At 43.3% G+C, this 25,131-nt stretch overlaps 1 protein-coding gene across 9 annotated transcripts in view; it reads left to right on the forward strand.

Moving 5' to 3' along the window:
• Sipa1l1 (signal induced proliferation associated 1 like 1) overlaps positions 1-25,131 on the forward strand; it is a 272,998-nt gene that overhangs the window by 147,596 nt on the left and 100,271 nt on the right. For 8 of the 9 annotated variants that reach the window (XM_051196264.1, XM_051196272.1, XM_051196273.1 and 5 more), the window contains one exon: positions 16,995-18,791. In XM_051196264.1, coding sequence (XP_051052221.1) covers positions 17,294-18,791 — 1,498 coding nt within the window. In that variant the 5' untranslated portion in view covers positions 16,995-17,293. Of the gene's footprint in view, positions 1-16,147; positions 16,382-16,994; positions 18,792-25,131 lie in introns of those variants that run through there. The other variant, XM_051196271.1, reaches the window with a different exon arrangement.

Below are 25,131 nucleotides of genomic sequence, written 5' to 3' on the forward strand. Positions count from 1 at the left end.
CAAGTTTAGCCTTCATGTGAACATTTTTGTGCATTTTAGTGGATTTATTACCATAGGAATTAGATTTTGAGGTAAACATTAAAGTACACTGATTTTTATTCATCTGTTCTCTTCTGTTATAAACTGTTTAAGTGTGATCTTTCATCAAAATATTACTTAGTTAAAGGCAACTGTTTATGAGTGAAAACCACAGTTACCTGTTTGGGTGGATTTGCCCCATCATTGGGAATGCAGTGACAAGCTACTCCAGATTTTACCACAGGAGACTCAGAAGTCAGCACTCCCAGGCTGACACATGCATTTGGTAGTGCTTCCAGAGATCCTGGAGCATTGTGATTCATTCCACTGGTATCTTTTGCCATTCTGTCCTATGATTCTTCTATTTATCCTATCCTCCAAGAGAAAGGAGAAATGAAGCCCTGGCCACGTCTGTCCTTTCCACCAGGGAGCACGTTGCTAAGGAATAGGATGCTGTGGACTTATGCTCAGTTTTCATTTGTCAGAACCAGGGGCTCTAGAGCAGTCACCGGGAGCATGGGTGATGTAGCAACTGACCTGTCTCTGGGTGAGGTTGGAATTCTGCACGTCTGGCAGCACAAATGAGTAACCTGGTGAAGAACCGAGAGGGACAGGAGTAGGAACTGAGCAGTGACTGTCTTACCTGCTGGCTAAGGACATTGTGTACCAGACAAATTTAGAAGTCCTGGAACTGTGAATTCCCTTGACTTTTGATTTCCTAGAACAAATTGAGGACTGTTTTTGGGAGTCTTTATTCAGACACTTTTCTCTAGCCAGATTGCCATTTCCCAGGTGACTCATATATTAGGGTAATAAACGCTCTGCCGTAGAGTCTTCCTTGCTGCTGATTATATGATGGAAAAAATGGGGACATGGCTATAATACTTAAGTTGAAAACTGAAAGACACTTGATGAATTTGTGTTTTTTAAAAGGTTTTTTTTTTTTTTTTTGTGGTAGCTATCTAGAAGTTTTATTTGGTTTTGCTGGTAATGGAAACGTTGTAAAGATGATTTATTTTCACATGAATTGACAGTGAATATAAGATCACAGGTGAGTGTGCAGGGAGCTGACAGGTGAGTGTGCAGTGAGCTGTCAGGTGAGTGTGCAGTGAGCTGACAGGTGAGTGTGTAATGATCTGTCAGGTGAGTGTGCAGTGAGCTGACAGGTGAGTGTGTAATGATCTGTCAGGTGAGTGTGCAGTGAGCTGACAGGTGAGTGCACAGTGAGCTGTCAGGTGAGTGTGCAGTGAGCTGACAGGTGAGTGTGCAGTGAGCTGTCAGGTGAGTGTGCAGTGAGCTGTCAGGTGAGTGTGCAGTGAGCTGACAGGTGAGTGTGCAGTGAGCTGACAGGTGAGTGTGCAGTGAGCTGACAGGTGAGTGTGCAGTGAGCTGGCTGGTGAGTGTGTAATGATCTGTCAGTGAGTGTGCAGTGAGCTGGCTGGTGAGTGTGCACAGTGAGCTGACAGGTGAGTGTGCACAGTGATCTGTCAGGTGAGTGCACAGTGAGCTGACAGGTGAGTGTGCAGTGAGCTGACAGGTGAGTGTGTAATGATCTGTCAGGTGAGTGTGCAGGGATCTGTCAGGTGAGTGTGCAGTGAGCTGGCTGGTGAGTGTGTAATGATCTGTCAGGTGAGTGTGCAGGGATCTGTCAGGTGAGTGTGCAGTTAGCTGACAGGTGAGTGTGCAATGATCTGATAGGTGAGTGCACAGTCAGCTGACAGGTAAGCTCAGTTTCTGTGCTGACATCTTTCAAGTATAAACTGCCCTGCAGAACCTGATCATTTGAGGGATTTCTCTGGTGTGCCACTGTTCTTAACTCTTTTCCAGGTATGTGTCTAATTAACAGCCTTTGACACTCAGAACAGTGTTACATTTGCTTATTGTGGCTCTCTTTCTAAATTGTAACTTTCATGAAAGACAGAGGCAATAGTCATCCTTCAGTTTTACGGCCCTTAGGGAAGAAACATGATTTTTATTAAATTCTGATAGTGCAACTAGTGTTAGTTCTGTTTAATGACACCTTGATTTCATCTGTTACTTGACACCAAATGCCATGTTTAAAGTTAGACTTTTCTTTGAAATTTGAGACCCAATAATACTGCTTCCTGTGTCTTTTTTATTTTCATTTTGAAAATAATTTTTAACTACTTCTTAATTTTTTAGTATTTTTTACTTATGTAGCTTGAAAGCAATATGTTGCATTTTGTGTTTTTGTTTTATTAAAAACTGAAGTTCCATTAGTAGGCTTTTGCTGTCTTTATTTCAGGCTAGCCCTGACTTTATTATGTAGAGGAGGCTATATTTGAACTTACAACGATTCTTGCTCCAGCCACCTGAGTTTTGGAATAGCTGGTGTCTACCACCATACCCGTCTTAGCCATGAATCTTTGACCATGACCTCTTTTCTTTTCTATCTTGATGTGATTGGGTTTTCGGACATGGTTCCTGCTTTCTGATTGCATTATTCTGTGAGCTCCAGGGCAGGGTGCCATGACTCACTCTTCTCTGCAGTGACACGTGCTCTCTTCATACCAGAGTGCAGCTCTAGCTGTGGCTTCATGATTCAGCTCCGCCGTTTCCTCTGGGAAGCCATTCCTGGCTTTTTGTCAATCTCAGGTGCTTGTCTTGTGCATTCTTACTGTTTCTGGTATGTATTTGTAGTTGCCTGCTTGTCCCCAGCCTCTTCTTTTCCCCATGTAACTGGTACAGAGCTAGGATCAAGCTTAGGTTCTATGCATGTTAGGCAAGCTGCATCCCCCAGACTCCAGCACCCTCCTCCCCTGTGTGTGTGTGTGTGTGTGTGTGTGTGTGTGTGTGTGTGTGTGTGTGTGTGTAGAGAGAGAGAGAGGCTAGAGGTCAATGTTGGGTGGCTTCCTGGATTGTTCTCCCCCTTAATCTTTGAGGGAGGTTCTCTGAATGAACTCAGAGTTCACTGATTGGCTACCCTGGACATCCAGTGAACTAACTCAGTGAGAGATCTGCTCCCTCAGTGTTGGTCTTACAATTGTGTGTCATCATACCTGGCCTTTACCTGGGTGCTAGGCATCTGAACTGAGGTCCTCATGTTTGCATAGTAACCAGTTTCCACTTGCTGTTTGGCTGTCCTTCTCTCTTTCCCCTTTCTCTACTCACTGCAGTGTTTGATTCTTAAGTAGGCAGAAGTTGCTTTTGTAGGAATGATCAACACCTTCCCCTGCCTCTGTCCTTCGGGTAATGGTATTTCTCTTTTGCCCTCTGAACTGTCCTCTCTCTTGATTCCTCAGAAAGAATACTCAGGTTTCAGGCCATAAAACTTAGTAGAATTATGTGGTGGCAAGGGTTGCTACTTCTTTTTTATGTATGTTTCTTGTTTGGAGTTTCTGTTTATAGAGGTTGATTTTGTCCTGGTGTTTTTCCCTTTCCCCGCATGTTGTTGTGACCTTTGTCTTACATGATTAAGTGGTGCAAGTGTTATTCTTGTTCGACTCATTTCTCATGACCTTGGACATCTACTCAAATGGGAGAATTTTTTGGAACCATTTCTTGTGTGTGATATAATTACAGATCTCCTCAATATGGCTTTGGGAAGGGGATCATTAATCTACCCAGTGGTTTTACTGAAGATTGCTGAGCTAATTTGATAACCAAGCCAAAGTCCATTGCATTTTCAAACAGTTCTTCTTCAGGTGTAATCCGCCCTTCTACTGAAGTAGTGCCATAGCGTCCAGTCCAGTCTGTAGTAGACTGCTTCCCCTTGGCTTAGTGAGCATGCTAAGCCTCCTGGAGTAGAGCCACTTCATTTGCTGGCTGGCAAATCCGTTGTCATTGTATAAAGTGCCCACATATGGAGGGCTTAGCCCTTCTTTTATAATGGGCATGCTTTCATGACTTTGTTGCTGAGCTCTCGCTGCTTTTAATAAAACAGTGTAGAGTATATGTGATTTCCTGCATGTTCATTCCTTCCAAAGTAATTATGCTTTTCTGGAAAATCTCTTCATAACAAAATATTTATAAGGAAGGAAACATTCTTTCTTAAGACCAACCTTCCATTTCCTCCCATTTCTCTGAAGTCCTTTCAGTTTTTTAAGCATTGCTTTGTGAGTTTTCTTTCATAAATATGTTTATAGATTTGAGCTTTAGCTATTTTAAAAGGTAACAAACTATATCTTAATTTTTCCTGTTAACTACCAGCTAGCTCATAATGCAATGAGATGGAGGGAAATATTATTTGAACATACTACATACTACATAAGTAGGAAATTACTAAATATTAGCTCAAGGTAGAATTCAGTAGCAGAACTAGATGTGAAAGAAGTTAAGAGACCACTAAGTTTGCAGTATACCAACAGCAGTGTATTAGAAAAGGGGATTGCAGTCAGTCCCAGCAATAAAATACTATAATATACCTTGTAATAGTCATAGCAAAGAACATAATACAATGGCTTTATGCTTTACAGGGCCTTCCTATCTAGGCTGTCCTACTCTTAGTCATCTTGTTTCAGCCTCTCCAATGCTGTAATTACAGGTGTGTGTCACTAGATCTAGTTATAGTATCTTTCTGAATTAAAACACTGTAAAAGCTAGTTTAAAAAATAATAGCTACGCTGGGCAGTGGTGGCACACACCTTTAACTTGGGAAACAGGGGCAGGCAGATCACTGTGAGTTCGAGGCCAGCCTGGTCTACAGAGCCAGTTCCAGGACAATCAAGGCTACACAGAGAAACCTTGTCTGAAAAAAAGAAAGAAAGAAAGAAAGAAAGAAAGAAAGGAAGGAAGGAAGGAAGAAAGAAAGAAGAAAGAAAGAAAAGAAAAGAAAAGCAAGCTTGTCTGGTACTGAACAGAAACTTCCAACATTTAAAAGCACCCAGTGCTCCTTAAGTTAATTTATAAAATGGATGCAATTAAAGGTTAAAGTACTACAACCAAGAGACTTTTCCAAGAAACATGACAGAATGATTCTAAAATTAATTGAAGATACCAGATGGGGTCAGTAGGATTTGTTATAACACTGTCGCATTTGGATTGGTGTGGCAGTAGACAGATACACAGAGAGGGACTGCCAGACACAGAGAGACTTGGTCTTGACACTGTGATTATTATGTCAGTTATTACAAAGTGCCACTGACTGCAAGAAATAGTTGCAGGACATTGTTAGAAAAGGAATTAAAAGCATCATTTTTAAGAGAAACCTTTAAACTTATAAACTGTGTAGAGCACTGGAAAATAGGAGGATATTTTTGAAGAATGTATACAAAGACCAAACTACAAATTTGGATTTTTCAAAAATTTCCAGTGAGTCTGGGGGATGCCACTTATTTGGTGGAGTGCTTTCCTGGCATGGATGAAGCCCCGGGTTTGGTCGCTAGCACCTGTATAAACGAGCTGTGCTGGCTTATGCCTGTGGTGTTAGCATTCAGGAGGTAGAGACATGAAGATCGGGTATTGAAGGCCACTCTTGATTGTATAGCTGGTTTGAGGCCACCCTGAAATACTTAAGACCCTATCTTTAAAAAAAAAAAAATAAATAAATAAAAGACAAAAATTCAAGTTGGAAGTACAAGAAAACAAAATTTAAATGGCAACCAGAGACAAAACTTTTAGTCTGAGTATAGTGTGAATACACACACACACACACACACACACACACACACACACACACACACACCCCTATTGCAGGTCTCACATCTGTAGTACCCAGATGTATTCTAAATCATAGCAAAGAGGCAGTGATCTAGGAGAAAAACACAGTAGATTAGGTCAAGAAACAAATTCCAGTTTTCTACCAGGGCCATACCATTTTAGGGGTGCAGTTGGGAGACTCCTTGTGATGTGTACAATGGTGTGTATAACTGTAGTAGAGTTAAAGGGTGGAGTTGGGAAAGACTGCATGCCACGTATAGTGCTGTGTATAACTGTAGTGCATCCACGAGCAGGTAGTTTGAAAAAAATTTTTTTTTTTTTTTTGGTGGGGTTTGGGCATGGAATGTAGAGCATCACATGTAGCAGGCAAAGACTGCTCTGGTCTCATCTATTCTATAATGATGTTGGAGGATGCTCCGTCTTGGCTGGTGAGCTTTGCCTGTGTTCTGGAAGAAGATGCTGAAGGAAATATTCATTCTGTCACTGTTGGTAATAACGGGGAGGAGAAAATAACCTACACATCACCTAGCAAGTTCCGATGGCTTTCCACACTCTTTTTACTCAATATTCAAGCATCTGGAGGCTGTTAGGAAAGGTCTGTATCTTTCTGTAGCAGGGAGAATAAATCGTAAAGAATTTCACATGGTACAAGACACACACAGAAGAGTGACAGTCTCTCAGCTTCGCAGCCACGTTCATTGCTATTGTGTTCCTGTTGTGTGCATGGAGAAGGGGAGGGGCCTCCTGAGGGTGGAGTCTGGAGAAATTGCTATTTTAGCTGTATCTGTGACCTTTTATTTCTTTATCATCTGTAACAAATTTGATATTATATGTATTGATATTTATTAAGTCTGGAAAATGGATATTTATATGCTTGCACATTTCCTAATTAAAAACATTTCCCTGTGAAGCATAGCATGGCACTCTCCAGCCAAACTCATTGCATAGGACATTTGTCATTTTCTTCCTTCCTCAAGCCATGAAATGTCATTCCCATCAATTCTTTCCCTGCTTGAAGACTGAGGGTCACAAATGCCTGAGTTCCTAGGCCACTTCTGATTTAATGGGCTTTTCTCTAGAGAAGGATTCTTGTCTGTCATTGTGAATGACAAAAAGTAAAAATATTCAAGGGCAGGTAAAAGGGAAAGAAACAGACAAGACTTAACACAGTTTTGGTCAGCTGAGAGAGTGGGTTTAGAGATTGCAGAAGGCTCTGACCTTCCTAGACCACAGGATTGGAGGTTTAAGTCTCCACAAAGATTGCACCAGGGTCTCTTTCCAGTGTGAACATGAACCTTCTGACCATGGAGGAATTGTGTAGACCTTTGCACAGCTTACTTCCTGGAATTCTGGACTAGACCTTTTTATAGAGAGACATGGGCTATTGTAGAATATTATTTTAAGGTGGATTACATTTGTTTATGCTGTGGAATATTTGTTTAATGATGCAAAGATGTGTTGTATTCTTTTATGTTGCATTTGTTTAACTCTGTGAAACTGTGTTACTTTTCCTGTCTGAAATACCCAATTGTTCTAATAAAGAGCTGAATGGCCAATAGCGAGGCAGAGGAAATGATAGTCGGGGCTGGCAGGCAGAGAGAATAAATGGGAAGAGAAATCAGAGAGGAAGGAAGGGGTGAGAAAAGAAGGGGCCAGCCACCCAGCTGGAAATGGAATAAGAAGGGAAGAAAAGATATACAGAAGTAGAGAAAGGTAAAAGCTCAGAGGCAAAGTAGATGGGATATTAAAGTTAAGGAAAACTGGTTAGGAACAAGCCAAGCTGAGGTTAGGCATTTATAAGTAATAATAAGCCTCTCTGTGTGATTTATTTGGAAGTTTGGTGGTGGGATACCCCAAAGCCAAAGGATCCAAAGAGGGGAAAAATAAACAAACAAATACAGTGGGTCCTTGCATTTGTGGGTCTTCTAGTGTAGAGGCTACCCCAGTGAGTAACTCACACAGAGGCTACCCCAGTCTCAGAATTCCAGTAAGCCAGCCTTTTGTTTTGACCAGGTAGAAAGCAGTAAGATTTCTTTTTCTTTTTCTTTCTTTCTTTTTTCCCCCTTTTTTTTCGTCATTTTAGAAAGAAAGTGAATGGGTAGGGGAAAGAAAGTTATTATGTCTATGAAAAATAAAGTAAGCCACAGAGTGGATAAAGTGATACACTGTAAACCTAGTATACAGTATCACTTTGTGCTGCAGTTATTTTTGGACCTCTCCATGCTAACAGCTGAAGGAAGGAATAATGAAGTGATACCTGGGATAGGCTATGGCACATATTTTACTGCCTGAAGCTATAAACCCAGTCAGCCGTCAAGTACTTGAAGCCAGGTAGACATCCAAGACTGGAAACTTATACAGGAAAAGAAAGGAGGAAGGAAGGGAGGGAGGGAAAAAGAAAGAAGCAAACAATTATTAAGTCTGGAAAAAATAAACTATAAAAAATTAAACAGTCATAAAAATATAAAGCCTGATAAATATGTCTTTATCTAATATAGCTATGGTATAGGCATATAAACATACATGGATACAAACATACATGCACAGCATGTAGGGGAAGGGGAGATAGTTAATGGAGGTGTGTTAATTTCTCATTTCAATGGTACTGAGACTGCTAACACAAAGAGCATGAACCTGTCACTTAGGAATATGGAAATGCCACGGGAACACCTGAAATTAGTGCGTTGGCTCTAAAGTTGAGAAGATTAAAGCAATGTTTTACTTTCCCCCTCGTTTGCCCATGGTCCTAGGTCATTAGTGTATATAGAAAATAAAAAACCAAATGGTATTGCAGTGTGAGCCTTTGTGCTGTGTGCTTGGTCCCTTGTAAGCTGTGAGCTCAGGAGTTGCACCTGCCGTGGTGCATGTTTCTCCATTCTAAGCCTTTGCTGGAACCATAGCATCTGAAAACTAAGGCACAGTATGTACACTGAGTCAGTGTGTACTTACACTGAGGTACTTAACAATATGGTGGACAGTGTATCTGTATGAAAACTTTCAGCTGTCAGTGTGGGTCCTGAGTGACGGATGACAAAGGCAGTGCTTGAGCTGAAGAGAGGGCCAGCAGACAGAACTCCCGGACCTGACAAGGCAGGAAAGATGTCCAGGAGCTGGTTTGGGAAGCCGTCTCTGCCATGCACAGCCGTAGGCTGGCAAGTGCTCCCCAGAAATTGCAGGGCTCACAGTATGATCAGACCTAGTTCTTTTACGCTCCTTTCCTCTTCCTGTGGAAGGGTTCTGCTAATTCCCTTTGCCTCCAGCAGGTTAAGAATACCTGTTTTAATTGTATCATCATTAACTGAATGCTGGCTTCCTTGGAATTTTTCCTAATAGGTGTCAAATGATGCTGTGTTGATTTCTCCATCTTTGCTTATTATAGCCATACTCAGTAAAAATAGACAGGCCTTGAGCTTGTGTTCTTCTACAGAAATTTTCTTTCTTCAACATATTCTGTTTTAAACCACTGTTTTTCAAGAAAACTTCCAAAAACAAATAACAACAAAGCAGACCTTTGGTTTTCTTGGTACCAGACCTGATATTAAACGATAGTAACACATACTGAGATGGTTTCTTTCAGGTAGAAAATTTTCATTTCTAATATAACGATATTGATTGTTTTTTAAAATCATTGTAAGTTGTTATGGTCCATCTCTAGGAATGTTAAAAAGGCAGCTTCCGGAAAGAGAATATACCAAATTGTTGTCTGCATGGATGTGAGAGCTAAACTGGGGAGAAAGGGGTCAGGTTGGACTAAGAGCGGAGATTAAACCAGTTGCAAGCTCACCTCCCCGTTTTTGAGATTCTAAGGTTCAGGGATGGCTGGGACCATGGAGAGAACTGACTACCACCATAGATGTTGGCCTTGTACTTGGGCAATTCTGACTTATTTCTAAGGCAGAGGGAAGCTGTTCTGCCCATCAATAGAGTGTAGGTATGCTTGTGGCCACTTCAGAAACATGAAAAGGCAAGTGATCAGGTTTTTCAGGGTTACTGCCAATATGTGTGACTCCTCTATTTGGAGGGCAAGGGAGTTGTGAGGTTTAACCCAGTCTTTTGCATGCTGAGCACACATCCTGTCTCTGAGCTACATCTTCAGCCCCCCACCCCACCCCCAGAGCATGTTTCAGATCCCTGGGGTTGTGTGGCCTTAAACACAACTTTCAAGAGTACTGAGCTTAGGTGCTTTGGGGGAAAATTTCTTCCTCAAGAAATGCAGTTTCACCAGGGAAGAATGCCCAAGCATGTAGAGTTAACCATGGGATCCAGAAGGGCAGGGGTGCTGCAAGGAACATGGCTTGGAGAGCAGACCCTAGAGGCAACAAAAGTAGCCCTATCTCTTCTAAGCTTCAGGGTCTACTTGAGAAAATGCAGTGGTGTCTCCTGACACAGCTCTGTTGTCATTTGTAAAATGTTCTGGAAGGGTATCTGGTCTGTTAGCCCAGTAAGCAGCAGGGCACAAAGGAGTCTGGGTCATAGGTGAGCTGTGCCTGGCTCTTTAACCTTTATGGGTTTCTGTTTTCTAGCCCTGAGATTTCTTCATGTGCAAAATTCTGGTTCCTACCAAGGTCGCCGTCTTTACCAAAATTGACAGTTTTGTGTTTGAAACATTGCCTTAGTAATTCAAGCCCACTCATGGGGTAGTTCTTAATGAAGTGTACCTTACCACTTTCCTTCTGTCCAGTTAGAAGGAAGTCTTGTGGCGGGAGCTTCTACTTAGCCCTGCCTTCTAGGCCCACTGTAGGCAAGGATCGGTCTGGTGGCTTTGAGGGGCCTTGAAGAGTGTGAGCACAGGTGCAATTTCAGAAGCTACTTCCACTGCTTTATATTCTCCTGGATGCATTTCCAGTAGACCCAGTCGTCTTCCCTCTCCGCTATTTTTACTGTAAATGTTTCTTTTCTGCAAACTTGTACTGTAGTCTTAGTTGCATTAACTCTTTAGCTGCCAGCCCAGATGTGCTGAGCTTGAGCCCACTGAATAGAAAGCACCAAGTGGCTACCTGTGTTTCATTCACCTGTGTTGCTGGGCATGGCATTCCCTCTCTGAGGTAGCCTCATGCAGTCTGAGGTCTTAGCCTCGCCAGCTGCTTGTGAGGGCTGAGTGTGTGTCCACCACTGAGGCAGATGAGAGTCTCTCCATATTGAGCCATTAGGCAGAGCCTGTGTGTGGGAATCCAGATGCAGTGGCAGGCAGAGCGGACTGTCTGCAGTCTGTGTTTGAGAAGTGATAGAGGAACGCGGAGTGATTCCTTGGGTCCAGTTTTTCTTTTAGCGTCTTCCTTGGGTGGTATTCTAGACTCCTAAGAGTGCACTGCTGCCGTTAATCCTTGGTGGGGTGATTTGGACTTGAGTTGTGCTTAGAAGGAACTGTTCTTACTGTCGCTGCTTTGCTCTTTAAGCTAACTGCGGTATGCTTTTTCAAGCTCACTTCCTTAAATTGTGTTCGGAACATAAAAATGTTCCACCAAACAACAAAAAGCCACCATGCCCTTAACTGAGCCATTTTGAGGGTCCTTTTTGAGTGTCGGGTTTCCTACACATCACTTTTCTCTCAGCTAGACAGCTGCAGGGACTTGAGGCTGGAATGTGCCTTTCTGTGCAGGAGGCAGGTGAGTGGTGCTAGCCGGGAGCAGGCTGGAGGCCTGCAGAAGCCTTCCTGCTGAGGCTGGTTTCTCTGGCAGTCCGTGTTAGCATCCATTAAGTATATATCAGTGGCTGATGGAAGGGGAGGTCTCCTCCAGGTCATACCATCTCTTTCCCTTTGACCCTAGAGAGCAAAGTTCACACTGCTGGGCCTGGTGCTCTCAATGCTGCTCTCCAGAAAGCTGCTCTTCGAGGCCACCGTGATGCCACTTAGCTGAAAGCTCTACAGGAGGAAGATGGTACAAGGACAGAATGCACGCGGGAACGTAGGTTGAACCCAGGGAGGGGACACTAGTGGGGTCACCTGTGTTTTCTTACCACTCTACCTGATTGTCCTGAGTCACTAAAGTCTTGGGAGGGGACAAAGTGTGAAGGGACTGAGTCAGCACGGAGCACAAGAAGACATCTGTAAATGAGGGGTAGTAAGCTTCGTGCACCGTTACTTAGATCCTATGAGTGTCTCGTCTAAAGCAGCCGGACGTTAGCCCTCTTCCATTCTTCTCAATTAGAAGACAAGCGTAGGGCCCTCATGGGAGCACTTGATTTGCCCAGTTCTGACTCGTTCAGTGATTGGGTTGATAGAGTATTAACGTGGGGCCATGTTTTATAACTATTATTTGAAGGTGAGTTCATAGCACTGCATTCCCAGATCATATTTTGCTTATAGCAACAAAATTGTTTTTTTTTTTTTCTAGTAAGTTTTGGTCTGATTATGGTAGTAACACTTGCTCATTTAAAAAAAAAAATTAGCTTCAAGTTACAGTCTATCCAAAGACAAACATAAATCCCCTGGTGAGTCTCCCTCCCTCCCTCTCCCTTCCTCCCTCCGTGTGTGTGTGTGTGTGTGTGTGTGTGTGTGTGTGTGTGTGCGTGCGCGCGCGTGCGCGTGTGCACACATTCGTGCATGTGTGCATGTCAGTGAGGGTAAAGCATGGCTAAAAGTGTAAAGCATGTACAGTTTCCTCATCCTGCATTCTTCTGAAACATGGGCCTGTTTTGTGCTTCATTATGTTGTATAGGACATACAATGGAAAGATGAGTCTGGGATTAAGTTAAGAATGCCTCTAATTCCAGCATGTGGGAGCAGAGGAAGGGGAATCATGAGTTCAAGTCTAGCCTCAGCCAGGCTAAGCTATATGAGACCCTGTCTTTAAAAAAAAAGAAAAGAAAAAAGTAAGTAAGTAAAATCTGTTGGTTCAGATAAAGCCAGTGGTGGTGGTTTTAGTCTATAAATCTGCAGGTTTCACGAAGGATCGTGGGTTATGACCTCCTAAGAGAGGTCTTAGTACGTCCCTATCTTATGTGGTTATGGAACTCTTCTGTGCATAAATAACTGGATTTGAGCACAATTTAGAAAAACTTGAATTTGGTGCTGAGTACCTGCCCTGGTATGTAAGGGCTGTCCCCGCCCACATCATGTCATTTCTCACACTCTCCACTCTACATTTTCTCATGGACCCTTTCTTTCATGTGTCTCCGTGCCCTAGGTGCAGGGAACATCCCATGATGTTCTTTTCATTTCGTTCCTTGAGTTCTATGTTGTCCTTCTTTACCACTCGCTCACCTGTCTGCTTGGTAGTCGTTATCTTAGAAATTATAGATAGGTGAAAGCAAAGCCATGGCCAGAAATTTAGAGCTAACAACACAGAGAGGTGGATAAAGCCCAGGTCAGCCACACACCCTGTCTGTTACGGTATTGCCCAAGTGTTTGTTATGGTACAGACTGCCTACACAGCAAGAGCCAGCCAGCCCAACGCCTGCATTCTCCAGTCCTGGAGCCTGTCTCCTGCACCTGTGCCTGCTAGTAACACCCTTGCAGCCTCCTCCAGCGGTGTGACAGTGGTAAGAAAAGTAAATCAGGGACACTGCCCTGGGTTCTTCTAAAGGATGACTAGGCAGCAGGCGAGGTGGTTTCAGTGGATAAGGTGCCTGCCTCACAAGTCTGAAGACTTGAGCCCAGTGAGCATGGCAGCCCCCTGACAGTTCCAGCATGTAGAAAGTAGAACCAGATTCCAAGTTAGCATAAATCAGTCACACAGGCAAGCTCTGGTTCAATTGAGAGACCCTGTCTCAGAGACTAATGTGGAAAGCAACTGCGGAGGACTCAGTATCAACCCCTGGCCTCATAGGCACACATGTGCATGTGTGTCCACTCACATGAATATGTACCACACCACATGCATGCACAGGCAAAAGAAAAAAAAATGATAGAGAATGGTGGGCAAAAAGAGAGGCAAGAGCAGGTGGTTGTCACTGAGGTCAAGGGAGAGGAGAAAGCTCAAAGTGCAAATGCCGGAGGAACCAGGGCAGCCGGAGGAACCAAGTGACCACTTTCAGCACTACCAGGGACTTAATATTCTGAATGGCTGACTTGCTGTGGTTCAGTTAAGACCCAGAAGCAAACAGTTTGTTAGGTGAACCTTGGAGTTAGAATGGAAAGGACAGGAAGGAGACATGGTGTATGTGTAACTTGTCATGACCTGTATCTTCATGTTTTCACCATCTGCCTTCCTCATGTAGAACTAGACTTGACTTGAAGGATCATTTCCTCAAGTATTCCCAGTACCAGCTGTGCAGCCATGCTTAGAAGAGAGTGTGGGCATGCTGGGGATTGTTTAGATACAGTGGAACTTCTCTTTTGGAAGAGCAGTGTTGATCAGCAGAGGGCCCTAACTATAGGTCCCAGGAGACGAAAAGACTTCCCAATGTGGAGCTGATCTGGACCGGCTGAAGTTCCTCGTGGGGTTGGCAATCTCACTAGGTGGATTCACCAGAAGTTCACAGTATGGAGAGCTATGAAATTAAGTGTGATAGGGAATGTTTTATGACACAGGTGATGTGCTATGAAGTCATACTGCTCCTCTGTTTAATTCTCTTGTTTCTCACTGTCTCTAACAGTGTCTGGGCAGCTCTGTTGATGTTTGTTTGGCTTGTTCAGCATGTTTGCTATTTCACTCTACTCTTGAGTAGGGTGCAGTGTTACTGATCTGTATGGACAGACATCCTGATTTTCAGCTGGTGGCTTAACAGCTATCTTTATTTCCATATGGCTCACCTACAGCTAAAATTTATATCCTATCTCAGAGGAAGTTAATGTTGCAAATAAATAAGGAAGGGAAAGGGAGAAGGGGCAGGAAAGTGGGTGGAGGTGGGGGGTTGGGATTTTCATAATGAGAAATTTTGTTTTATAACTTAGTTGCTCACCTCTTCAGTTTGATGGGTTATCAAACCATGCTCTCCTCCATGTGTTCATCTATATTTTGAAATAAAAAGTAATCATAATAAAATTGAATTGTTAAGAAATTTTCATATTAAAGGTGTATTAACCTTAGCTAGTGGGACTGGAGAGATGGCTTAGTAGTTAAGAATAATTTCAGTTCTTGCAAAGGATGACCTGGGTTTGATTCAAGCACCCATGTGAAAGTTCACGTCTCTCTGTAACTCTAGTTCCAAGAAATGTGATGCCTCCCTGGGGTCATGAAGTACACATATATACACAAGCAAAGCATTCATTTTGCACAAATAACAAATCTTTAAAAAGTAAGAAGGGAAGTGATATAGGAAAGAAACTATTGGTGGTGGAGTTTGGACATTCCCAGGTAGGTTTTATTTATTGTGCCTCAGTTCCAGCTTTCCGTTTATTCCTATAATGACTGTGTCGTCGCCTGCTTTTAAAAAGTCAGCCTTGCAAGCAGGGTTTGGTGGTGTATGCCTGTAATCTAAGCACCTGAAAAGCTGAGGCAGGAAGGGCCTGGTGAGTTCAAGGTCTGCCAGGACTACAGAGACCCTGTCTCAAAAAAACAGGTTGGGAGGGGTCGGTTCAGTGGTAAGTCATTTTCTAAGAACTGAAATATGGCAAGCATGAGCTTTGATCTTGGTGAGATGGGTGTTGGGGGAGGGAGGATGGATGTTGTAGAAATGGAATGGAAGATGGTTTATTTGAGTTTTTGTGTGAGAATACTGAAAACACCTGACTTTTAAGAATTACTTTGTGCTAGTATATTATTTCCTTGAGAGGTACTTTGTTGAATTCCTTCTTTGTTGTTTTAAGCTGGGCAGGTGTTCGCAGTGTTGATTGGTTGCCCTTCCATTTTAGAAGCAGTACTTCTTGAACCACAGCTGTGGTTGCACGTGCCCGCCCTGGCTGCTGCTGTAAGCAACAGTTAGCACGTTGTTCTACTTAAAGGCTAGCAATTGAAAGAGCAGCATGTAAAGTTCTGGGATGTAAAGGGAATCATAATGGTCTGTCTCTAGAAGTATCTAGAAAGCCTAAAAGCCAGGTTTAATTAGATGGCAGTGCAAAACCATTATCCCTTTTTACAAAACATGGGCAGAGGAGTGTGAATGAAAACAATGGGCATTTATCTGACCCGCTAACCAGACCTACCCTGCAAGAGCCGGGCAGTCTGCAGGGAGGGAGCATTTTTGAAACACCCCTAAATGTTCCAGCTTTAAATAGCAACGAGTCTCCTAAACTGATTCTGCGTGCTGCTGGAGGAATGAAAGCCGCTGCCTTGGAGGCAGGAAGCTGACTAGCGAGATGCTTAATTATTGTGGAAGTAAGTGCTTGTTACCAGTGAGTGCAGCATGCAGTGTGCGGTCCTCCTCAGTGTCAGAGCGTGATTTGTAGACAATGCCGCCCTGTCAGCTCGGTGCTGGTTCAGCAGCATCTTTCCAAACATGTATCTGGCAAGAATTTAAAGGCCACCTCTTGTGTAATTTGCGGAATGCTGGAAAAGGATTCTCTGCCTCTCTTCAGGATGTACGCACCCAAGCAGGCTTCTGTGCTCAGACTGTGTGCCTGCTGTCTCCTGCCTGACAAGCTCATGAGGAAGTTCATCTTCCTGCCTGTCACCTGGAAGGATGGTAACAGTTCTCTGTAATCTGGTGGAGGACATGGAGCGGTCTGCCCAGAGCAGCGTTTTGTTTCTGTCGTCGTCATAAATTAGCACTGATGGGGTGGAGGAGGCTGCGCTGCTTAAGGAAATGCAGGCATTTTGTGAATTAGCGAAAGACTTCAAGCTCTGAGAGTAGATGAAAGTAAGGAGAGCTTGGGAAAAGGTGGAGTGAATGCCGGGCTCCTTCTGCAATGTTCTTCATGTGGGTAAGTAAGAAAGTGGAGGAAAATACTGAAGCATGTTGGTGGGTATGATGGCTCCAGGAAACGCCGCTCATTTTCTCTATGCTGTTGGTAGATTTGCTCTTGCCAACTGTGGTAAGCTTTTGCAGAGAAATAAGTATCTATTTGAAATATGAAAGGCATTTAAAAAGTAAGTTGTAGCAAAATCAATAAAAAACATGTTGAATTTTTAGCATTCTCAGAAGGCTGCCTTGCATTGCTCTGATTATCTGGTTAGGTTGGTTTTGTCTCAAACTTCTGGTCAGCACAGTGTCATGATGGCTACATTATTAGAGGTCATGGAAGCAAAAGTCTGCATGCAGTTAGGAGCCTGGATGCCCTAGGACAAGCTGGTACCCCTCCCAGTTTTATGAAGCAGTTCAGCAGTTCATGGCCCTTCTTTCAGTGTAATTGATGGGTTTTAAAAAACTGTTTTTACTTTTTTCTTTCATATCTGCTTTATTAAGAATGTAAATTTTGGAACTGTTCACTACACTCCAGTATTGAGTCTCCTGTCTGAGTGTCTGATTCTAGCAGTCGCATATTTATTTTAAATGCATTTGTCAGATGCTAATTCAGATTGTCTTTCTCACTTTAGAGGGAGCACAGGATGATGGCGACCACAGAGTCCCGGTGATGCAAGTTCTCTTCAGTCTTCTCTGAAGAAAGCCTTCTGTTTGAGGGAAGCACAGGAACTATTGTGGATTACAATGTTTGGAAGATCTGGATTCTCAGTGTTCTGAAAACAAGGCATCATTTAACCTTTTAAATGAAAAGGCTTAAGATCTTGACGCGACTGCTGTATTTCCTGGAAGCCATCCTCTGAAGTGAAGTACACTTGCAAACACAGACATGGTGGGCCTTTCTTCAGGGATTTAAGTGACTACTTTCTACATCATGACCAGCTTGAAGCGGTCGCAGACGGAAAGGCCTGTCACTACTGACAGAGCCTCTGTTGTCAGCGCAGACGGCACCCCCAAAGTTCACACTGATGACTTCTACATGCGTCGCTTCCGGTCCCAAAATGGCAGCTTAGGATCCTCAGTCATGGCTGCAGTAGGGCCCCCTAGAAGTGAAGGTCCTCACCATATAACCTCTACCCCCGGGGTCCCCAAGATGGGGGTTAGGGCAAGAATTGCAGATTGGCCTCCAAGAAAGGAAAATGTCAAAGAATCCAGCCGTTCAAGCCAGGAAATAGAAACCTCAAGTTGCCTTGAGAGCCTGTCTTCCAAAGGCAGTCCTGTGAGTCAGGGGAGTTCTGTTAGCCTCAATTCCAATGACTCAGCAATGCTGAAGAGCATACAGAACACCCTGAAGAACAAGACGGGGCCAGCGGAGAACATGGACTCCAGATTCCTCATGCCCGAAGCCTACCCCAGTTCCCCCAGGAAAGCCCTTCGCAGAATCCGGCAGCGCAGCAACAGTGATATCACCATAAGTGAGCTTGATGTGGATAGCTTTGATGAATGTATCTCCCCTACCTACAAGTCGGGGCCGTCATTGCACAGGGAATACGGTAGCACATCTTCAATTGACAAGCAGGGAACATCCGGAGAAAGCTTCTTCGATTTATTAAAGGGCTACAAAGATGACAGATCTGACCGAGGTCCAACTCCAACCAAACTCAGTGACTTCCTCATCACCGGTGGGGGCAAGGGTTCTGGTTTCTCCTTGGATGTGATCGATGGGCCCATCTCACAGAGAGAGAACCTCAGGCTTTTCAAGGAAAGGGAAAAACCACTCAAGCGACGCTCTAAGTCTGAAACTGGAGACTCCTCTATTTTTCGTAAATTACGAAATGCCAAAGGTGAAGAACTTGGGAAGTCGTCAGACCTTGAAGACAATAGATCAGAAGACTCTGTGAGGCCCTGGACGTGTCCAAAGTGCTTTGCCCACTATGATGTCCAGAGCATATTGTTTGACTTGAATGAAGCCATTGTGAACAGGCACAATGTGATTAAGAGGAGAAACACCACCACGGGAGCTTCCGCGGCTGCTGTGGCTTCCTTAGTCTCCGGACCCTTGTCCCACTCAGCCAGCTTCAGCTCGCCCATGGGCAGCACAGAGGACCTGAATTCCAAAGGGAGCCTTGGCATGGACCACGGAGATGACAAAAGCAACGAACTGGTCATGAGCTGTCCGTATTTTCGGAATGAGATTGGTGGAGAAGGCGAGAGGAGGATCAGCCTGTGCAAGTCAAACCCTGGCTCCTTCAGTGGGTGTGAAAGTGCCTCCTTTGAGTCCGCCCTCAGCTCTCACTGTGCGAATGCAGGAGTGGCGGTTCTCGAAGTGCCCAAGGAAAGCTTGATGTTGCGCCTAGACAGGGTGAAAAGGTACACTGTGGAACACGTGGACCTTGGCGCATACTACTATAGGAAATTCTTCTACCAGAAGGGTGAGTAAATGTTTAATTTTTTTTATTCTGCTCTACTCGTAGGAAAAAAATGACCGAGTACGTATACTGACTGTTTTAGCAGTGTGACTTGAGATGTGCACGGATTCTTTGTCTTCATAGCTAAAATGTTTCAATAAGCTTCTTGTTGTGATTTAGTTCTTTGTTTTTTTGAGGGTAGTTCTTTAGCCTTTTGGATATTGAAATGTCTTATAAATTAAATACTAGAGCATCTTTTTACGTTAAAACCTATTTGATTTAGTGGAATTATATTGTTTTGTTGACTTGCTATGTCATCTTTAGGGATATATATGTAAAGTATTAGATATAGCTTGTTTTAAAAAAATTATACAACAGTTTTAATGCTCTCCTCCGTTATTTAGCGTTTCTCGTTACCTCCTGAGTCTTTTTTGTTTTTTTCTTTTTATCAAAGTTGTAATATGTTTCTGTCCCTTTCACAGGACCTCTGGTAAAGTCTCAGAACCAGTGAGTCTCAGGCAAGACTTGAGTGTAGGCCTTCAATTTGAGTAGAAAAGGACTAAGGGCAGAAATGTGCCCTTAACCCTTAATGTATTGGTGGTTTCTTTTCTAGTCTTCTTGGAGGTGGCAGCTAAAAGTGTGAGTCTGTGTCTGTGTGTGTGTATGTGTGTGTGTGTGTGCTTGTACATCTGAGATCGTATAGTCCTATTTTGTACTTTGAAAGGCAGAATAATTAGTATAAATGGACTCTGTATCAGTTTTCTAGTCTTTTCTTTTTTCTTTTTTTTTTTTTTAACAGCATTAAAATTGAGGACTACATTTGTCATCCAGGCACCCAGACTAGAAGCATGATGGTCACTGTACACTGAGGTCCCTGGGTAGTTAGCAGTTCCTGTAACTGGGTGAACAGGCCTGTGCTGGGGATTTCTGCTTTTCCCCTTCTCCAGGAGGTTGTGATTGCCAGCTACAGTTGCAGGGTTTGAAATGTTACTGAGATTCATTCTCCCAAGTGAAATTTAGTCTCAGGTGCAGAATTCTCCCATGACATGCTCACTCTAGACTCAATGTTGTTAAGATTATTGTAGGATAGACACTACTAAAGGTTTACTGATAAAAGAATTGTGGCTTATCAATGACTAAACACCCATCTCTCTTATTCCTGAGTATCTATAGCACAGCTTCTGGAATCAATATAATGGAAAGACCTATTTTACTTTCAAAGTTATTTTCTTGAGTTGGGTTTTAGAAATGGTTTTTCCTTTGCATGTTAGGGCGGAGGGTTTCTCAGACTCACCCACTTTGCGTTTTGGGGCTGACGGGTCTTTGTAAAGGTTGACACTGTCCTATATCCCTGTAAGATTGGCATCCTTGGCTACTACTTCCTAGACACTAATAGGTTTTCTCTGTCCCCCCTCTCTACCAGTGAACACAGATGAAAGTAAATTCAGTATTGCCAAATGTTTTTTTTTGGGGGGGGGGGTAAATTGCCTCTAACCAAGAACACCTGCTCTATAATGCCTCGAAATTTTTCTAAGGTGTTATGAGCTGCTCACATCTCTGAGAAGCCATCTTGTTTCACCTGTCATCAACACGGACTTTGAGTCTAACACCTAAGTGAGCATACTTTATCTTATTTGTGCACAAGTATTTTTCACTCACCAGGCAATGTAATAATAATATTTGGCATGAATAGTTTTCATCACTTGTGGATCAAGCTTGGTGCTAGACTTTTGATAGGACAATTTTATTTCTAACTCTTAATGCCCATGAGGGAGATGATATGTTGTTAATCATGTTGTCCAGAGGAGAGTCCTGGGGCTTAGGTAATAGGCTGTCTTGGAGCTCCTTTGTTCTGTAAGGGACAGCCATGTTCCTCATCACTCTCTCCTTATCTCTATTATGAAAGATGAAGAAAAGGGAGACCTTGTTTAAAGTATGTTTACCTTTCAAAGGTATGGGATTAGAACTTGAATACCTAGAGTCCAAAGTGAGTAGTCTTACTGATTCATAGACCCTCATAAACTCAAGAGCCCCAACCCAGCAGTTGGTGAGTTGGAACATAGAAAACACTATGGTTCCAACCAGTGTAAGTACCACTGCATAAGTGAACATACCCGTTAAAGCAGGGGATTGTTAAAAATATACCTATCTGAGATATTTATGACACGAATAGATGTTGCTCCTGTGGGTCCAAGTGCCTTGCTGACACTGGTTCCTCTTCGGATGCTACCTCATATTAATGGCACAGCCTAGTGCCGTCCTGCAGCACAGAGTCTGTTTGTAATTCCCTCCCATTTCCCCAGCTGTTGTGCCACGTCTCGCCCACCGCTTTCTTCTTAGTGACTTGCTTCTGGAAAGCCTTCCTATCGCCACCAGCTTAGTTTTCATAGAAACGGTATATGTCTTTTATGCTCATTTAGTCAGCTTCCTTAATTAAGCTTCATAATTCAAATAAGTCAGGTGGCCTCAGCAGCTCTAGGAAGACACAGTGGATTCTGCTTCCAGCGTGAAGTCTGGCTGGTGGCAGCAGAAAGTGTGTGTGGCATGAGAGGTGGCCGTCTTGTGCCACTGACATCTGTCAGCCTGGTGTCGGGGACAGTGAAAGGATGGCTAATTTAGGAGGTAAATCCAAGACAAGTCAGGGTGTGCCTGCTCTTTGAGCTCCGTTTGGGCTGCACGTATTGGAATGTCTTAGCCATTTGTTATTATTGATAATGTCCTACACAATGCAGAAATTAAACTCCTCAAAAGTATAACTGTATGTGATGGCAATAATATAATATTAATATAATTAAATAATTCTGTCTTATAAGAGATCTGTGCCTGCCTCTTACCTCTTTCCCCCAATCTTTTTGTGGAAAGAGTCTAGCATAGTCAAGTAGAATTTACCCCTAGCAGCAGGGCCATAGCACCCTCAGCGTGACTGTCACCTTAACCTCTTTAGTTTTTCTTTCTGTTCACCTGTTTAATGTGTCTCTGACTCCACTGTGGCTCTTTCTGAGGAAAATCATTATTAGTTATTATATTTATGTTAAGAAACAAATTTATTATTATTTCCTTTACTGAAGCATAGCCCTCAGTCACCACCATGTTTAGTATTTAGTCGTGTTCAGTTGATGAAGCTTTAATTACTTTGATGCTATGTTGTTTTTATAAGTATTTCTATTTTGTAGATTTAGACCTTAGAGACCGCTTGACCCCAACACAAAGACTGAGATTTACTGGGTAAATGCTGGGCCAAGCAGGAGAGGAACCCTGCACTTTCCCCTTGGACGAGCAGCACACCATCCACACTTTTCCTTCTGCTACTTCCTCTTGTCCTCTCTTGTTGGGCTTTTCACCCAGCATGAAATGGCCGTAAGGATGTAGTTGATTTCTTGTGTTTCTGCTTCATGCTTTGTGTAGTTTCCTCACTTAATGCTTTTAACACTGGCATGGACCTGTCATTGTGGTTCAATTGATGGTACCATATGCTGGTGGCGGGATTGCGCTAACTTAACTCATTTGTTTTCCTTCGAGAACGTTCATAGTTTTGTGTTCAGTTTTTCTCTGGCCACCAAGACCAAAGTGCCAGGGACGTTTGTAGATAGCAGATACTAAGGCAGAGTCATAGCTCCACTGTTGCCTTTAGCTAGCACAGCTTGTAGGAAGGGACTCTTTCCTAGCTGTTGCCTGTGTTTTGTGGCTCTGCTATGTATTTCAGGGTTTCTTTGGTATACAATTCAGGCACATGTATTCTGGAGTCGGAAGAGAAGTGTGTGGGGGTCACTTTGATGGTAGTGTATCGAGACAGGGATTAAAAGTGTTAGAGAGTAGGGCAGGAGAGAGAGAATGGAGGAGGGCCATTTGCTTGGTGTCCTATAACTGGTGCTCTGGTGAGGCAGGGTTCCTGTTGCTCAGTGGCCAGGAGAAAGTGCCATTGTGTGCCATCTGATGGAAAACTGGTAACTAATAAAACCGGCAACTCTGGGCCAGTGATTTTATTGTTCTTTCTTCATATGACACACATGCGTACATGTGTACACACACACTTGTGCACATGCACAAGCACACATGAGTATACAGTGAGTATGCTGGGCTCAGTGATGGTCACTTTGAAGAGAAAATTTAGATTCCAGTTGTTCTTACAAAGGCTGGTTGCCAGTCCTCTTCCTTTTCATCTTGTAGTCAGACATCTTTAACATCCATTCTGTTCTCTAGAACATGGCACATAACATCATCTGTACTGACGTGACAGCTTCAGCACTGATATATATTTGCCATCAAGAGCTGTTTTATGTCCCAGCCTGTTAAATGAGCGTCATTAGGTTAGAAAGAAAGCAGAGCCAAAAGAGGATCCTGAGGACCAAAGAGCCACAACAACTCCACAGCTTGTAGCTAAACTCCATGGTAACAGATAGCAGGAAGCACCCTGCTAAGGAATAAGTTACGCTAAAATACATACTATTCCCTAGATCCTTAAAGATACTTTCTCAAGAGTTATGTGTACATGTACACTTTGTGGGTAAGGCAGGTCAGATTAAGTGTCCTTGCCCTGACTACAAGGTGCCCTCTCTGTGTGTGGCCTTTGTCTGTGTTAACAGCTGGCAGATGGCTGGTCTAGTTCTCTGTGTGGAGTTAGATCTTTCTGGAAGGGAAGTGAACAAAGACCTGAGGTTGTGGGGAACAGGTGTGCCCACATGTCACTGTCTAATGTGAGTAGACCTAACCAGGGGTTTAAGGAAGGCAGAGGCCATGTAGCCTATTTTAATAGGTGGAGAATCCCAGTTAGTGGTGAATTCCTAGTTCAGCATTTAAGGTCTGAGACTTGTTTCTGTTTGGGCAGGAACAAGCACCTTGGCGAGGTTAGCCCTCATAGAGGAGGCTGGTCCTTGGATCAGAAAGAAAGGAGAGCATGAGGAACACAAAATAAAAGATAGCCATGTGTTTCCCTAAGTCTGCTTGCACTGTTGAGAAAAGTCCTGTGGGATTCCTTGGTGTTAGGTGGTCCTCCCGGACGCTCACTTGCATTTAATTTTCTGAGGTAGATCATTTCATCCTCAGGTACAGTCACTGAGAGTATGCTCCCAGCATGCTGCACTCATAAAGGTTAACTTCACCTTTTATGGGTATGGTAACTGGTTTTTATTAAGATTACACCAGTTGTCCAGCTCATTTGAACATAAGTTCCTCACAGAAATGTGGGCTTGAATTTGTTGTTGAGAAGCTTAACTAGGTACATGTTTTGCTGACCTCTTTGATTTGAGGTGGTGCTTGACTGTGTTGGCCAAGCCAGCTTTGAACTCGTAGACCAACTCTTCTGTAGCTGGGAATGCAGGCAGGTTTCCCTGTACCCGCTGGCTGCCATCTTATATCTGCTTAAGGCTATCACAGACTAAAGTGTTACACGTTGCTTCTTTGGAGACACTCATTATTTGTAGCCTCTCTCTTACCCACAGAGGTTATCTATCAGATGCTGAAAGGGCACACCCTCACTCACTCTCCTGGCCATCAGGAGACCCCAGCAGCTCAGACAGTGGGCTTTATTCAGATCCACTCATAAAAGTACAGTTTGTTTGGCAATAAGATTGGGGATGAAAACATTGCCCATTTCCAAGTGGAAAGTTCCACAGGAGAAATTTATTTTAGAATCTGATGCCAGAAGTTCTTTTCAGACTGTCTACCTTTTGATGGCAGGTATATTTGTGTGCATATTTATTTAATTATCTAACTTATTATCTCGAGACCCATAACCAAACTTAGTATTCAAGTATTCAACCTTCAGCATAACAAATGCATTTGCATCTCCAATCAACTTCTGTTTTCCTATCCTGCCACATTAGTGTGATTTTTCATATGCCCTAGTTATCAGTAGCCTCAAACAATCTCTCCAAAAACTGTCTTGAATTGCAGCGATTATCCATATCATCTACTTGCGCTGCCAGGTTTCCTCTGTGCTTGGCTTCGTTCTCAGCAGCTGTATCCTGCCTACCGTGGGATGGCTTTGAGTTGCCCTCTCTGCCACACTGCAGAAGCTGATACTTACTTTTTTTGGCATTACTCTTCTTTTGTAATCAGTTATCAGTCCATGGTTTTAAGATCCTCTGACTTCATTCATCGTTCTCAACCTCCAGTCATTTTGGAGGACCACTGGAGTCTCAGTCAGTTGTAACCAAGGTTCTTTATTCCCCATTGCCAACTCTGTACATAGTTACAGTTCCTCCTTGTCACTCTCTGGGACCCTAGCAATAGAGTTTTGAGACTTTCTAGCCATATGTAATTTTCCCTGTTCAGCATCCAGCCTTTGCCAGGGGACGTCTGTCACTTAACCAGTCAGGTTGTCTGATAAACAGATGATGAGACAGGTACAGATAGGCTGGGAACC

This window comes from Phodopus roborovskii, unplaced genomic scaffold (assembly GCF_943737965.1).
Source record: "Phodopus roborovskii unplaced genomic scaffold, PHOROB, whole genome shotgun sequence".
NCBI lineage: Eukaryota > Metazoa > Chordata > Mammalia > Rodentia > Cricetidae > Phodopus > Phodopus roborovskii.